Below are 17281 nucleotides of genomic sequence, written 5' to 3' on the forward strand. Positions count from 1 at the left end.
ATTTCTTCCATCCTGACAATGACATTGAGCACCATTTCTTCCATCCTGACAATGACATTGAGTATCATTTCTTCCATCCTGACAATGACATTGAGCACCATTTCTTCCATCCTGACAATGACATTGAGCATCATTTCTTCCATCCTGACAATGACATTGAGCATCATTTCTTCCATCCTGACAATGACATTGAGTATCATTTCTTCCATCCTGACAATGACATTGAGTATCATTTCTTCCATCCTGACAATGACATTGAGCATCATTTCTTCCATCCTGACAATGACATTGAGTATCATTTCTTCCATCCTGACAATGACATTGAGCACCATTTCTTCCATCCTGACAATGACATTGAGTATCATTTCTTCCATCCTGACAATGACATTGAGCATCATTTCTTCCATCCTGACAATGACATTGAGCATCATTTCTTCCATCCTGACAATGACATTGAGTATCATTTCTTCCATCCTGACAATGACATTGAGTATCATTTCTTCCATCCTGACAATGACATTGAGCACCATTTCTTCCATCCTGACAATGACATTGAGTATCATTTCTTCCATCCTGACAATGACATTGAGCACCATTTCTTCCATCCTGACAATGACATTGAGCATCATTTCTTCCATCCTGACAATGACATTGAGCATCATTTCTTCCATCCTGACAATGACATTGAGCATCATTTCTTCCATCCTGACAATGACATTGAGTATCATTTCTTCCATCCTGACAATGACATTGAGTATCATTTCTTCCATCCTGACAATGACATTGAGCATCATTTCTTCCATCCTGACAATGACATTGAGTATCATTTCTTCCATCCTGACAATGACATTGAGCACCATTTCTTCCATCCTGACAATGACATTGAGTATCATTTCTTCCATCCTGACAATGACATTGAGCATCATTTCTTCCATCCTGACAATGACATTGAGCATCATTTCTTCCATCCTGACAATGACATTGAGTATCATTTCTTCCATCCTGACAATGACATTGAGTATCATTTCTTCCATCCTGACAATGACATTGAGCACCATTTCTTCCATCCTGACAATGACATTGAGTATCATTTCTTCCATCCTGACAATGACATTGAGCACCATTTCTTCCATCCTGACAATGACATTGAGCATCATTTCTTCCATCCTGACAATGACATTGAGCATCATTTCTTCCATCCTGACAATGACATTGAGCATCATTTCTTCCATCCTGACAATGACATTGAGTATCATTTCTTCCATCCTGACAATGACATTGAGCACCATTTCTTCCATCCTGACAATGACATTGAGCATCATTTCTTCCATCCTGACAATGACATTGAGCATCATTTCTTCCATCCTGACAATGACATTGAGCATCATTTCTTCCATCCTGACAATGACATTGAGTATCATTTCTTCCATCCTGACAATGACATTGAGTATCATTTCTTCCATCCTGACAATGACATTGAGTATCATTTCTTCCATCCTGACAATGACATTGAGTATCATTTCTTCCATCCTGACAATGACATTGAGCATCATTTCTTCCATCCTGACAATGACATTGAGTATCATTTCTTCCATCCTGACAATGACATTGAGTATCATTTCTTCCATCCTGACAATGACATTGAGCACCATTTCTTCCATCCTGACAATGACATTGAGCATCATTTCTTCCATCCTGACAATGACATTGAGCATCATTTCTTCCATCCTGACAATGACATTGAGCATCATTTCTTCCATCCTGACAATGACATTGAGCATCATTTCTTCCATCCTGACAATGACATTGAGCATCATTTCTTCCATCCTGACAATGACATTGAGCATCATTTCTTCCATCCTGACAATGACATTGAGTATCATTTCTTCCATCCTGACAATGACATTGAGTATCATTTCTTCCATCCTGACAATGACATTGAGCATCATTTCTTCCATCCTGACAATGACATTGAGTATCATTTCTTCCATCCTGACAATGACATTGAGCACCATTTCTTCCATCCTGACAATGACATTGAGTATCATTTCTTCCATCCTGACAATGACATTGAGCATCATTTCTTCCATCCTGACAATGACATTGAGCATCATTTCTTCCATCCTGACAATGACATTGAGTATCATTTCTTCCATCCTGACAATGACATTGAGTATCATTTCTTCCATCCTGACAATGACATTGAGCACCATTTCTTCCATCCTGACAATGACATTGAGTATCATTTCTTCCATCCTGACAATGACATTGAGTATCATTTCTTCCATCCTGACAATGACATTGAGCACCATTTCTTCCATCCTGACAATGACATTGAGTATCATTTCTTCCATCCTGACAATGACATTGAGTATCATTTCTTCCATCCTGACAATGACATTGAGCACCATTTCTTCCATCCTGACAATGACATTGAGCATCATTTCTTCCATCCTGACAATGACATTGAGCATCATTTCTTCCATCCTGACAATGACATTGAGTATCATTTCTTCCATCCTGACAATGACATTGAGTATCATTTCTTCCATCCTGACAATGACATTGAGCATCATTTCTTCCATCCTGACAATGACATTGAGTATCATTTCTTCCATCCTGACAATGACATTGAGCACCATTTCTTCCATCCTGACAATGACATTGAGTATCATTTCTTCCATCCTGACAATGACATTGAGCATCATTTCTTCCATCCTGACAATGACATTGAGCATCATTTCTTCCATCCTGACAATGACATTGAGTATCATTTCTTCCATCCTGACAATGACATTGAGTATCATTTCTTCCATCCTGACAATGACATTGAGCACCATTTCTTCCATCCTGACAATGACATTGAGTATCATTTCTTCCATCCTGACAATGACATTGAGCACCATTTCTTCCATCCTGACAATGACATTGAGCATCATTTCTTCCATCCTGACAATGACATTGAGCATCATTTCTTCCATCCTGACAATGACATTGAGCATCATTTCTTCCATCCTGACAATGACATTGAGCATCATTTCTTCCATCCTGACAATGACATTGAGCATCATTTCTTCCATCCTGACAATGACATTGAGCATCATTTCTTCCATCCTGACAATGACATTGAGCATCATTTCTTCCATCCTGACAATGACATTGAGCATCATTTCTTCCATCCTGACAATGACATTGAGCATCATTTCTTCCATCCTGACAATGACATTGAGTATCATTTCTTCCATCCTGACAATGACATTGAGCATCATTTCTTCCATCCTGACAATGACATTGAGTATCATTTCTTCCATCCTGACAATGACATTGAGTATCATTTCTTCCATCCTGACAATGACATTGAGCATCATTTCTTCCATCCTGACAATGACATTGAGCACCGCAAGACAGAAGACTATCATCTAGTCACCACCTCTTGTGTGAAAAATTCGGCCAACTTATCTGCAGGGGGTGTAGGCATTCTGTTTTCATCGAAAGCTATGGAGAATTTATCAAGTGTAGAAAAGATATCATCAAGAATTGTTATTGTCGACTTGAAGGGTAATCCTAAAACAAGAGTCATATCTTGCTATAGTCCTCGCAACAAAAGTAGCGATGAGGAAATCAGTTTTACATTCTATGTTCTACTTTGGAGAATGTTCCAGCTCACAACTTTCTCTTAGTACCAGGAGATTTCAATGTTAAGCTTGGAACAGATGATGCTAAATTTACCTTCCATGCAGAAACCAACGAGCATCTCATTAACTTAATGGAGGAATTTAACCTCTATTCAACTAATACTAAGTTTATGAAGCAAACAATCAACTGTGGACCTTTGAGTATCCAAATGGCAGCAGAGCCCAACTAGACTTCATACTTCATATCAGGTCCGTAAAAAGTGGCAGAAGAGTATCAAGGACTCTCAAGCATACTCATCTTTCTCTTCTGTGGAATCTGACCATCGAATTGCCTGCCACAGTTAAACTGAGTTTTAGAGTTACGAAAAGACCAACTGCGGATCCCATGAAAGCCACTGACTGGAAAGAGAGTTTGCAAAAGGCCAGTTTGCTGGGCATTGTGCACGTGCCACAGATGAACTTGTTTCATCATTTGTACCGTGGAAGCACTCATCTCACAATTGATCACGAAAGTTAACTTTTCCAGATAGGATACGAGATACATTTATCTCTAAGGAAGATCTTTTTTGTGCCATGACAGATAGGGAATACTGGAAGGGCGTAGTGAGTTCAATCTTGGGTGAGGCCACAAGATAATGATAGCATCTTGCTACAAAAACAACAGCAATGAATTAACGAAATCAGATGGAAACTACGTACTAAGGCAACCTCTTTATTTTTTGTCCTTGCTTTGTCCAGTGCTTTGTTGGCTTGTTCATAGTCTGCAAGAGAGCGTGACCGACGGTACAGCAGGTCTTTGGCAGCGGCAGAGTCTCTCATATAATATCGAAGAGTGTCGCTGATTTTCAGGTCCTCATCTGATGCCACTCGGCCCTCAAGCTTCTGTAAGAAAAAAATACAAGTATACTCTTTAAAAAAAAATTCAGAACTCAGATCTCTTATAGAGTAATGAACTCCGTCATGAGTGCCACTGTTAAGGCAGAGAAATGTGATAAAAGAGATTAGAATGTATTCAAAGGAGAGTAACAAAACTATGAGGTTCTGACAATGTGTGGCAGTAAATATAAAATATAAAAACAGAAACAAATATACAAAGAATAATAGAGACCACATATTACCTGTATTGTTCAGGTGTTACTAAACAAAATGATCATGAAAAGTAAAAGAGGATAACAAGATAGGAGAGCATCATCTAGACAGTTACTGGAAGGGCATAGAGAGTATTGGAATCTTGAGGTTTATTGCTAATCTAATTTTAGAGAAAGGCAATGGTTATTATCAGTAAAAAAGCAATGATAAACGGTTGTTGTGATAACGTAATGATATTTGCAATAATTATTAAAATAGATGTTTAAAAGCTGAGGAGACTTGGTGTCATTCGGACTTTTGGGTAGACTACTTGTTATTGCTAGTGATCAAAAAATAATTAACTGAAGCCACGATAATTTCATGTTGAATTAAAAATAAGTTTTACATTTATTTACTAATATATATTTTTTATGACTTATTAAGAAAATAACACTTACCCATTCCTATATATATATATATATATATATATATATATATATATATGTTGATTTTTATTTATTTTTTAATAATTGATTGAGGAAGTAATTAAATTAAAGGAGAATTGAAGAAGTAGTTTTCCCTTAGATCCAAACAGTCACCCATATTTTCTGGGGCATAAACAAATATATTATTTATTTTACTTATAAAACACTTATCTACAGACACATGTTTTGCCATACCATGACTCATCAGTGTAGCTTATTATATAAGGGCTTGAATCTTCAATCATAAGTACTATGATAGAGTGTTATTTTATCGCTTTTAAAGTTATGTTGATTTTTTTGTTGTTAATTTTTTAACAATAATTTATTTGTTAACATCCAAAAAATATGGGCGGCTGTTCAGATCTAAGAAAAGACTACTTCCTCGATCTCCTAGAAGGAGACGCTATATATAGAGTTTAATTATCATTAAACAAAAATCAACAACAAAAAAAAAAAATCAACATAACTTTAAAGCGATAAAATAGCATGTAATTTCAACTGGGGTGCCGTGGCGTAACGGTATACACATTCAATCATTATACCTATGATACCCAGTCATGGCTGATGAAATGTGAGCATGCTATTCCTGTATATTAAATAAAGGTTCCTGTTGAAAAATCCAGAGTTTGACAAGATACACCTGAAGAAGGTCGGAGGTTACATCAACCAAAATGTTGTGCAAATAACACTCAAAATATGGACAGGAATCCAATGGAATTGTCTTCCGTTTTCTTGCTTTCCAGCTGACTACAATATGGTTGTCTTCAAGTCTAACATAAACAAGTTTTTGATGAGCCGTTCTATAATAGATGAACAATTCAAAATGTAAAATAAAGGGTTATTAAAAATTGGAAGACGGTTATTTTGGAAACAATCTGTCTATAGACATGGGGTTGCTTTTAAAAAAACCGTTTCTTTGTAAAAGTATTTGATTATATGAACAAATAAACTTACAAAAATGTATAGTAAATAATAAAATCAAAATGAAAATATTTACCCTTGCTTTCTCTAAGGCTTCAGCTAATCTTGTGAATGTTCTAGAAACAAAAGAGAAAATTTGAACAAAAACATCAAACCAAAAAAAGGAAAAAAAGTCAACAAAAATACAAAATCTTTGTGTATTTTTTTATATACAGATTTGTTATGAATTTTTTGTTATATTAGATTTTTATAATAAAATTGTAAGACAAGATATCTGTTTGTGGCAATTCATATTAAAACATTATATATTAACTTTTTTTTAAATATGTTTTAATTATAAATAATATTAATGTACAAATGATAGCATAATAATTTCAATGGAATCCAATTAAACTTCATAAGAATTTGATTTAAAAATGAAAAGAAATATGACCACCATGCAACAGTTGTTTAAAAACAGAATTTCCTATATAGTCTATATTATCATTATTAAAAGAAATAAAACTCTGAAGTGAACTTTTTTTATATACATTTTATTTCAAACTAGCAGTTCAGCCCGGCTTTGCTTGGGCCCTATGTACTGCTCATAACTTTATGTGCATATGTATATATATATATATATATATATATATATATATATATATATATATATATATATATATATATATATATATATTAAAAAGTTTGACTCATGTTCATCTACTTACATCTAAAATTTCAAGTGTTTAGACCCAAAATTAGCAGAGGAGTTTGGTAGAGTCTGCAAAAGTAAACTCTTTCAACTTTGACTTCTTGGCAGCCAAATTTTCGCCCAAAAACTGAATTAAAAAGCTTGCTACATGTCTAAATACACTTTATGTAAAATTTCAAATGTTTAGAAACAAAAATTGGCTAAATAGTTTGCTAGACACCGCAAAGGTTAAATCTTTTAAACTTTGACTCCTTGGCAGCCAAATTTTTTGCCAAAAACCGATTAAAAAGCTTGCCCTATGTCTGAATACTCATGTGAAATTTCAAATGTTTAGACTAAAAATTGGATGAGTAATTTGGTAGAGACCGCAAGTCAATTTTTTTAAACTTTGACCCCTTAACATTTATTGTTTTGGGCTCAAATAAAATTAAAACATTTGATCCATGTCCAAGTAACCTACATTTTAAATTTCAAGTGTTTAGACCCAAAATTGGCAGAGGAGTTTGGTAGAGTTTTCAAAGGTCAAATCATTAAACTTTGATTCCTTGACAGTCAAATTTCTGGCCAAAAACCGCTTAAAAATTTTTCCCCAAATCTCAATAGCCCTTATGCCAAATCTTGAGTCTGTAGACTGAAAATTGACAGGTTAGTTTGGTAGACATTTTCACTTTTATAGATATATAGATTTCACTTTGTTCTTTTTATTTTTCAACAACCAACATATTTTACCAGGAATTACACTTATTTTAATTTTACTATTGTTTCTAATTTAGGCAATACTTTTCTTTGCCTTTATTGGCACAAATGAACAATAATACTCAACTTTGGCCTAGAAACTTCTTATCACCAGACACTTGAAAGGCTTCAAAATTACTTTGGATTTTCCTTGTCATCACTGGTGCAACTATTATTTTTTTTAAATGTGACTTCTTTTAAACAATTACATTTATTAGTTATTTACCAATTTTAACAGAGTTTATTGGATAACTGACTGTTGATTACCCAATAAAAACTAACATCAAATCTCTGGAAATGTTAGTTATTAAAAGAATTAATGGGATGGATGGAATGTGTAATTGATGAAGTCAATTGGAATTTTCAGTTTTTTTGTTTTAAGGAACACTGATAATTTTCAGAAATTACTGACTAATCAGAATCAAATATTACTTTGTCAGTAGACATCAAGAAATAGGCTAGGTTAATTTGATGTTGAGAGTTTCTATACATGATACATTCTTTTTCATATTAACTGTACTAATTTTATTTAATAAAAACACAGGTTTACAAATTTCCAGTATGAAGCTGGTTTAATGTTCATGATCATTTCAATGTAAATGTTCAATGTTTAGATTGACGGGGATTTGTCTGGTTAGTCACACTTTAGGCTAATAGCTTAGTCATTACCATTTGAGCTATCGTCAGATGGATAAGAAATAGTTAAACATGAACTGACTTTAATGTATAAATGTATATTTGCACATGCATTCAAGAGCACTTTAAGTCACCTTACATCTGCCAAGTTCTAATTTTTTTCAATTTTGACCCCTTAGAAGCTATTAAAAAAAAAAAAAAAGAAAAAAAAAAGAAAAGAAAATCAAATTTGTTTCCCCAGGTCCAAATCACCTATGTATCAAGTTCCAAGTCTGTAGACAAAAAATTGACAGAGTAGTTTTGTAGAGACCATTCCTCACACAGACAAAGTCACTTATTTAAAACAACAGTCCACAAGAAATGCAATCATTTGATCATTTGATCCGTCTCGTTCTGCTCTGTAACTTTGCATCTTTGAAAAAAGTGGAGACAGACAGTACGTTTTATAAGAAACCTGGAACAATCAACTGTGAATGTCACAGAACGATTAGCCTGATGAGCCATACATTGAAGTTCCCAATGAAAATACTAATGATGAGACCGTGAAACAAAATACGATCAGAAGTGTAATTTGGATTTGTTGCACACAAGGCAACAATAAATGCCATATTCACAATGACAATGCCGACAGAAAGATGTGTAGAGATGCAGAAAGACCTCTATCTGTGTTTTATCGATTCCTCAAAAGTCTTTGATAAAGTAAAACATGAAGACCTATTCAAAATGCTAAATAAACGAGGCACTGATGAGAAAGACCTTAGAATTCTGAGCAATCTCTATTGAGACAAAAGGCGACAGAATAGATGGAAAGTACAGTGAGGAAACGTTAATAAGAAGAGTTCACCAAGGGTGTGTTTTGTCACTAGATTTATTCAAGCTCTATAGCGAAAACATACTGAGAAAAATTGAGGACATCAAAGGAATAAGTTTGGATGGATACAACAATATCCATCTTAGGTATGCAGATAATACTATGTTAATAGCAGAATCCGAAGAGCCCCTCCAACACATGCTGGATAGTGTGGTGGAAGGAAGTGAAAGTAAAGGATTTGCTTCAAACATCTCAAAAACGATGAGGATGACAGTATCCAAGAACACCCAAGCTCCAACATGCAACACAAGTTGATAAATTCAAATATCTGGGATACTGGATCACATCTGATGGAAGGTGCATGACTGAAATACAAAGTCGCATAGCCGCAGCCAAAGTCACTTTCAAGAGATTGTCATCAATCATGACCAACAGAAACATTAATATAGACACCAAATTCAGAATACTCCAAACGTATGTATTATCTGGTCTATTATATGGTTGTGAGTGCAATCACTAACACCACAAGGAAAAGACTAGAGGCAATTGAAACTTGGGATCTGAAGAGAATTTTGAAAAATCCTGGACAGAAAAGAAAACAAATCAGAAGGTATTAGAAATGTCAAACACAGGAAGGTCTCTAATAAGAACAGTACGAAAAAAACAAATGAGATTCATGGGCCATGTCTACAGAAAAAACGGAAGAGAATAGATTAGCTTGACAGGAAAGATCATGGATAGAAGAAGCAGAGGACGACAGTGAGAAATATACGTTGACAGTCTCAGTACCTGAGCAACATCAAAAATTATGAGCAACAATGAATTCATGGATGCTTTGAAGGATAGAGATAGATGGAGAACAATAGCCATCAATGCCTGTCCCAGGTAGGACGCCACTTGGATTAGATTTGCTGAAAACTTTTAATCTCATTTACATTCATTTAAAACGTTTTAATAAAAATTAGAATAAGGATTTTAGTATTGTTATGTCTTGCTTTTAATCTTTGTAAGGGGACATAAAAGTGGTATAAATTTGGAGAGATTTTACCTGTCTTGGCATAGGTATTCATCTAATATGTGCATGTGTGTGTAGAGATAGAGAGAGAGGATTGATAAGGGTGACAAAAGAGAAACTCACTTGTCTAATTCTGTGTTTTCTATGGTTGCCAGCTGAACAAATCCTGATGAAATTTGTATGTAACAATCTGCAACATCTGGAAACAACAATTGAAATAAATTAATAGAAAATGATTAAATGGACGAATAAATGTTTAGTGAATTGTAACCAGAGTTTGTTTTATCAAAATTATATTTTATTATACGCTATATTAGTTTATGAAGAATATACAAACATTAAGCCAGAAAATGAAGATGAGTTATTCTAATTATAGTCATCTCTCATATATGAGGAGTCTGACATTATCAGACAAGCATCCACATATACATTTGCTATATGTTGATCGCACAAAAAATAACTCATTCTTCATACCTATCTGTGATGATTGTTCTGTTGAGTATCTGTTTGATCACAAATGTTTTTTGTCTTAGTTCTAGTTGCATTACCATGGTTTAAGAGTATAGTCTACCCTAGTAGTATTTAGCTGACAGAAGGAAAGATGGGTTCATACCTTTGCCAAAAAATATTAATGAAAGTAAAGTAATAGCAACAACAGTACAAAACTGCCAGTATTTAAGGTACACATCTAGTTAACATGTTGAAACAATTTCTGGAACCCATTATACAGGGATGTGAGTAGCCAGTGGCGAAAATAAGTATTTCTTAACTGGAAATTTATTGCATAAATAGAATGCTTAATGTTTATTTTGTAAACATAAACAAGAAAAAAACCCATCCTTATTCACAAGAGAAATGCTTTAAGTGTGTGTGTGTCTGGGAGTAACAGGAAGTCATCTTTTCATAAGACATTAAAACTTCTATCTACCCTTTAGCACACCATAAAACAACTGAAGTAGGAGGCAAAACTAAACAAATCAAACTAAGATGAAAAAAAACAGGAACAGAGAAATAAAGATACAGTGGAAGTGAGGAAGGAAAAATAAAAACCAAATAAAAATGAAAATTTAAAACTCTAGTATTCAGCAGAAATTAAGTTTTTTTGTTACAAACACTTTTTCTAAAGAAAAAGGGAATTCCACTATAAAGCGAATGTCTCATAATAAAAGGGGGTATAGAAAAAACAAAAAGGGAGGAATATATGTTAGTTTGATGGCATGTCAAAATTTGTTAGATCATTTTATAGTGAAACCAACTTGTTTTATAAATAGTTTGTAAATAAAAGATTATATTTAATCCATATTGGAGCCTAAATAACAGATGTGATACTCAACACCAGAAAAGAAAGAGGGAAAAATATCAAATAGAATGAAAAGAGATGGTTGGGTTAAAAAAGTAATAAAAATAACATTATGAGTCAACCTCATTAATAGAAGATAAATAACATAAAAATAGGACATCAATTCAAAAGGATTTACAAAAAGAGATGAAAAAAGAGGTTAATGTGTGAAATCAAGAGTCTTATGAAGATATAAACATCATTTAAGATTGAATACGATCAGGTCATATTTTATTGTACAGACAGTTACAAGTGAAACAGCAAGTTAAGCTAAAATCAAACCTTGATAAGGGAATGAGAAAGAAAACCCCATAGTGAATAATCATAGTTTACTCTGACAATAGTATTCTCAAGTTACTCGAGCAATAAAATTAATCTTGCTAACAATTTACCACTAAACACACTTGATAACACTTTGGTAGATGAGAAAATGATGTGCACACAATTGAAAGCAGAAAATGAAGAAAAAGCGTTTTGTTGCAACAAAGTAAATTGTATTTACTACTTCTCATATCTGTATTAGATACTAGTTTTAATATGTTCATTGATTTCAAGGATAAATAGTTAAACTGTTCCAATCACAATGTATAAGCATCACTTTCAAAAATTGTTTGCTTTTTTTCATCTTCATGGCTTGATGAGACTAATCTTTGAATATAGTTATAGCTAAAATATGTATGCATACATGTAGCTATAAGTAAAAATTTATATAAAATATAACTACTTGTTACTGAGCACTATTAGCAGAGTTTTATAAGATTGATTCCTACAAACAAAAAACTCACAATCTCTCTCTCATATTTATATATATATATATATATATATATATATATATATATATATATACTAGCAGGACCCATTAAATGATTACGTTAAGAGTTTGTAAAAAGAACAAATTAGAGTTTTAAATAAAAATAATTGAATAAATATAATTTTGGCTGATGTACATGAGTGAGGCCCCCCATAACAAAAAAAAAAAAAAAAAAAAAAAAAAAAGAAAAGAAAAGAAAAATCTGGAAAAAATTAAAATTAAAGGTTTAATAAAATTTCAAGATGTGTAAAAAACACATCTTGATATTTTATTAAACCTTTAATTTTAATTTTTATGGTTAAAAATGCTGTTTCAAGGATTCAAGAAAAAATGAGGGGAATAAAATTAGGATGTAAAAGATATGATATCCTAAAAGTTATTATAAACCGAAACCAGTAATGATAAAATTCTGTTTATTGTTTATTTCTGGAAAAGTATTTTATCCGTGATTTAAGAATGTTCTGTTTTTTGTTTCTTTGTGAAAAAGTTTTACTTTTAAAATATAAGAAATTATTTTTATTTTTAATTCGTAGCTTAGATTACTTATATTATTCATTTGTTTAACTGGATAAACATTCTATATACAAGTTATGTTCAGGCCTTCGAAATAATGGTCTCTTTCTCTCTCTCTCTCTCTCTCTCTCTCTCTCTGTAGCTTTCTCTGTGGATGTATGTGTGCTCGCATGTTTTTTGTGTTGTGCGTTTATGTTTAACTAAGTGTGCTGGTGTGCCGAATAAGGAGGGAAAAAAAACAACGGCTCTGGTTCATGTTGTAAGAATGTTTATTTCAAACTCTTAATTTATATTATTCATTGGTTTACCTGCGCAAACTTTCTGTGTACGAGTTATGTTCAGACCTTCGAAATAACGGTCTCTGCCTTTCTCTCTCTCTATGTGTAGCTCTCTGTGTGGATGTGTGTGTGTGTGCGTGTGTGTTTGTGTGCATACCTAAGTGTGCTGGTGTGCTGAAGAATAGAAAAAAATAATGGATCTGTTTCACGTTGTAAGGATTGCAAAATGAGTAGTGTGTGAACGTTAGTTAGAAAAGTAATGCGTGTTCGTTTATTTATGAGTAGTTGTATTCTGGAATCATGGATTTGTTTACTCTCAGTCAATGAGATTTGCCAGATGTCTGTAAGGGAGAAATTATTATTTTTCTAATGGGAAAAGAAAGGTAATGGTATATGTAGGAGTTCTTGAGGCAGTTATGTAGGCAAATTGGACGGTATATATGAAGTGCAAATAATATTTCCCGGTGTTGAGTGGGTTCAGTGAGAGTCTTTTTTTTTTATGAGGGAAAATTACAAAATACTTCCTCTGTAGGTCTTGACAATAGTGTTGATGGATTATAACATTTTATTATAACAAATAAATATGTACGAAACGGCGCTCTACAGCTAGATAAGATGGTGGATAATAGTTTAGACATATTCAATTTGTATGTGACATCTATTGTTGCAAACCTACCCTAGTACAGAGGGGAATTTCTGTAATCAAATTATATATATATATATATATATATATATATATATATATCAAATTATATAATTATATATATGGGAAATAGAAAATTTTTTTTTTCTTATATCATCCAAATTATTTCAAATAAACTCAATGAAGTTATATTTCTGACTTCAGAGCACACATATATATATATATATATATATATATATATATATATATATATATATATACATACATACACACACACACACACACACAAGTTGGTTGCATCACAATGACCGAATAAAAGAATCAGTTCACAATCATACTTTTTGTTTATCTCGGTGAAGGCCTATATTTTCTTCATAACTTCCTTACACACATTTCGCAACCCATAATAAAAATTATTGTCTTAGTTTATTATTCCTAGGCTTTGACTTTTCTCTGAGCAGGAGTTAGTTTATTGTTAATTGTCTGAGCCATGAATGCCAACAGAGCTGTTCAGGCATTTTTTTTTCTGATGAAAAAAAAATGACAAGATCAGAAGATCAACTCCTGGAACAATAATACATGGCTCATTCAAACATTTGCCCATAATCATGCTGACAAAATTTAAAGTGAAAATCATAGTTTTTGGTGTCATCATGACACCTCACTTCTGTCAGGGCCTCAAACTGAACATTTATGTCATCATCCATGTTCTGAGTAAAGGAGTGCAATGGGCAGCCAAGATGTGTGCCTTGCATGCCAGAAGATCCAAGCCTGGTTGTCAGAGAACTTGATCGACCACATTTCACTTGAGATCTGACCTTCCAGCTTGCTTGACTGCAAGGCTCTGTGGAAGGAAACATCAACAAATCTAACAGAACTAAATGCAAGGGTCACCAAAGCCTTTGGGAGCCTATGTCGGGGGGGGGGGGACACTTTCCAGGCTTTCTTGACAGTTGTCATCAAACCCAAAAGTGGGTTCATTGAGTAAAATCAACAAGTCTGGAAGACAAACTGATCATCGTTTGATAAATAAACCTAAAAGATTTTTCTTAAGACATTAATCTTGTTGATAAATATTTCCATACTGTGTCCATTAAATTGTTATTTTGTCCAATTTGGAAGAAATATTTTTTGATAGATTTTTTTGGAATGTCTCAGAATGAGTCTACTGCTTTCTATTCATCAAAAATACAAAAGTTTGGAGTTATAGTTTTGTGGTGAGAATTTAATTTGAAATTTGTCCTCAAATTTGAAAGAAAGACAAAATACAGACACACACAGATACATACACAGGGTGTTGTCATCAAATATTTGAGAAAAAAATTGTTTAGAAATATCCATTTCTGTGAGATGTTTAAAATAAAGTAAAAGCAAACAAAAATCCAAATATTTAGATTTTACTTTGGCCAGTGAATAGAATTATACTCACTGACAAAAGTGAAATCTAAATATTTGTTATATGAACAATGGTTAACGTGTTTTTACCTGCATAGGCTTTTTATTTAAACAAGTGTGTTGTGTTTTGCCTCTCCTCGAACAGTATTGAGTAGCCTTGTCTATATATGAATGACAATGTTTTATTGTTGTACCAATAATAAACTCTATTTACAACATAGCGAGAATAAAACAAAGTTATACTAAATCTGTTTTCATTTTAGAAATCTTCCCAATAAATTAAAATGATCAATAGAAACTTGTAAATCAAATCTGTACACACTTGCAATAGAAAAGTAAATATATTTTATTTACGTTTTAGATAACAGAACTATTGTTAAGTCAAAATATGACCATGTCAGATGATCTATAGTTCTGGCTGCATTGGAAGCCAGACCTTAAATTCATTAGGGTTTGGCTTCCAATGCAGCTGGAAATATAGGTCACCTGACACGGTCATATTTTGACTGAAATAATAACTTTGTTATCGTCATGGCATAATGTAATTTCTTTACTAAAAAGTAAATAAAAGATCTTGCTCTTTTTATTGAGCACTATCAATAACCTCGTTACATTCATTTGTTTTTACTTTTTGATACCTGTAACTATATAGAAGTGGAGAGAGGGGGGGAGTAAAAACAAAAAAAACTTACTTTTATGTGTTTTGGTCATACGATCACTTTTGGCTGTAGCATCTTTAATTTTTACATGATATTCTACCAAAAATGTTTTTTGCTGCTCAAAAAAGTCATCTACATCCTAGACGGAAAGAAGAAAAAAAAAAATCAATAAATAAAAATTACATAATGTTTAGTGATTGATAAGAAACACAATCTTGATATTAAAAAAAAAAAAAAAAAAATCAATAAAATACATTATTTATAGTATTTTTCCTTTATTTTCAATAAAGTCATTGTTCATTACATTCATTATAATTAATCAATTGTTAGCAATTTTTAGTAGAAGTCAGAATTGGAGATGTGTGTGAATTGGTGGTGACTGTAACAGCCATTTTTTGAAAGAGTTCTGAGAAAAGCAAGTCAATATTAAATTCAATACATGGATATTTACATGCTGAAAATCATTTTTCAACATTTTTTCAGACATTTTTTTCAATTTCTTTTTAAAGAACCTCCAATTGTTTCTGCTGCATTATTGCATTTTCTAAACCCACAAAGCATTATGAACCTTAAATCATCCATAGACATTTTTATTCTATTATATGTTTGTATGAACAGGATTCACTCCTAAACTAATCCATTATTATGAATTTTGGAACATAGCTGCTAGGTGTAAAAGTGGATAATGTGAGCTATACTTTAGTTTTACACATTTGATACTTTGCATCAGATTTGCAATGAATTTGATCTATAAATATAATCAAGTAATATTTCATAAGTTTCAATTTCTTCTTCCTAAAGCTGTAAATGATAGACATTTTCTAAAATCAAAATTATGAAATGGATTTGGATGATAATTGGAATAAAAATGACAGATTTAATATTATATCTATATTTTAATCTTCATAAAGGAACATGAAAACAGTATAAAAATGGTTCTGTTTAAGAAATCATTTTACCTGTCCTTAGACAAGTAATGTTCTATTTTATTATAACCAGTTTCAAATGGAATGACCTAATAAATGGTAAAGTTATAAAAACAATTAAACAAAGGTCAGAGACTATATAAAATCGATTGAACTATATATTGACAAATTTAAATTAATAGGTTAATTTTCAAATTAAATAGAGATAAGCATAATAATCATAATATTGTAATAATCATAAAAATAATAAAACTGTAATAACAATAGCAATAATATAGTGATAATAAAAATTGCACCACCAACATCCCCACAAAAAAAGAGATATTGAAAATTGTAATAATGATAATAACAATAGTTTGATATCGTAATAAAATGCAAAATCGTAATTAAAAATAAATTAACACTGCCAATCATGATGATCGAAATTAGAGAGTAAAATCGTCTCAAGAATATATTTTGGTAGAATATTTACAATCGAGTTTCTTCCCCAAGTGAATCTCATTATTCTCAAAAAGGGAAACATATCCATGTTTGTGTGCTTTGTTCAAGAGGACAACAACAGCTGAAACGATCAGTGACAAAGAATCCAGGTAAAAGAATGACTGTTTGAAGAGAATGATAATTATGCTGTGTTGACAGGTGACAACATATGCATGGAAGAAGAGGAGGGGAGGAAGGAAGGAGAGAAGTACCATTTTGTCAAGTGTTTAGCAGACAAGT

General features: G+C 32.5%; 1 protein-coding gene across 2 annotated transcripts in view; it reads right to left on the minus strand.

Moving 5' to 3' along the window:
• Positions 1 to 17281, minus strand: part of LOC145255726 (sorting nexin-6-like) — a 166875-nt gene that overhangs the window by 17743 nt on the left and 131851 nt on the right. For both annotated transcript variants that reach the window (XM_080114332.1, XM_080114333.1), the window contains 4 exons: positions 15669 to 15774; positions 10121 to 10196; positions 6186 to 6225; positions 4335 to 4517 (listed from right to left, as the gene is read on the minus strand). In XM_080114332.1, coding sequence (XP_079970458.1) covers positions 4335 to 4517; positions 6186 to 6225; positions 10121 to 10196; positions 15669 to 15774 — 405 coding nt within the window. The remainder of the gene's footprint in view (positions 1 to 4334; positions 4518 to 6185; positions 6226 to 10120; positions 10197 to 15668; positions 15775 to 17281) is intronic.

Source organism: Euprymna scolopes, chromosome 31 (genome assembly GCF_053919585.1).
Source record: "Euprymna scolopes isolate OS-2025 chromosome 31, ASM5391958v1, whole genome shotgun sequence".
NCBI lineage: Eukaryota > Metazoa > Mollusca > Cephalopoda > Sepiida > Sepiolidae > Euprymna > Euprymna scolopes.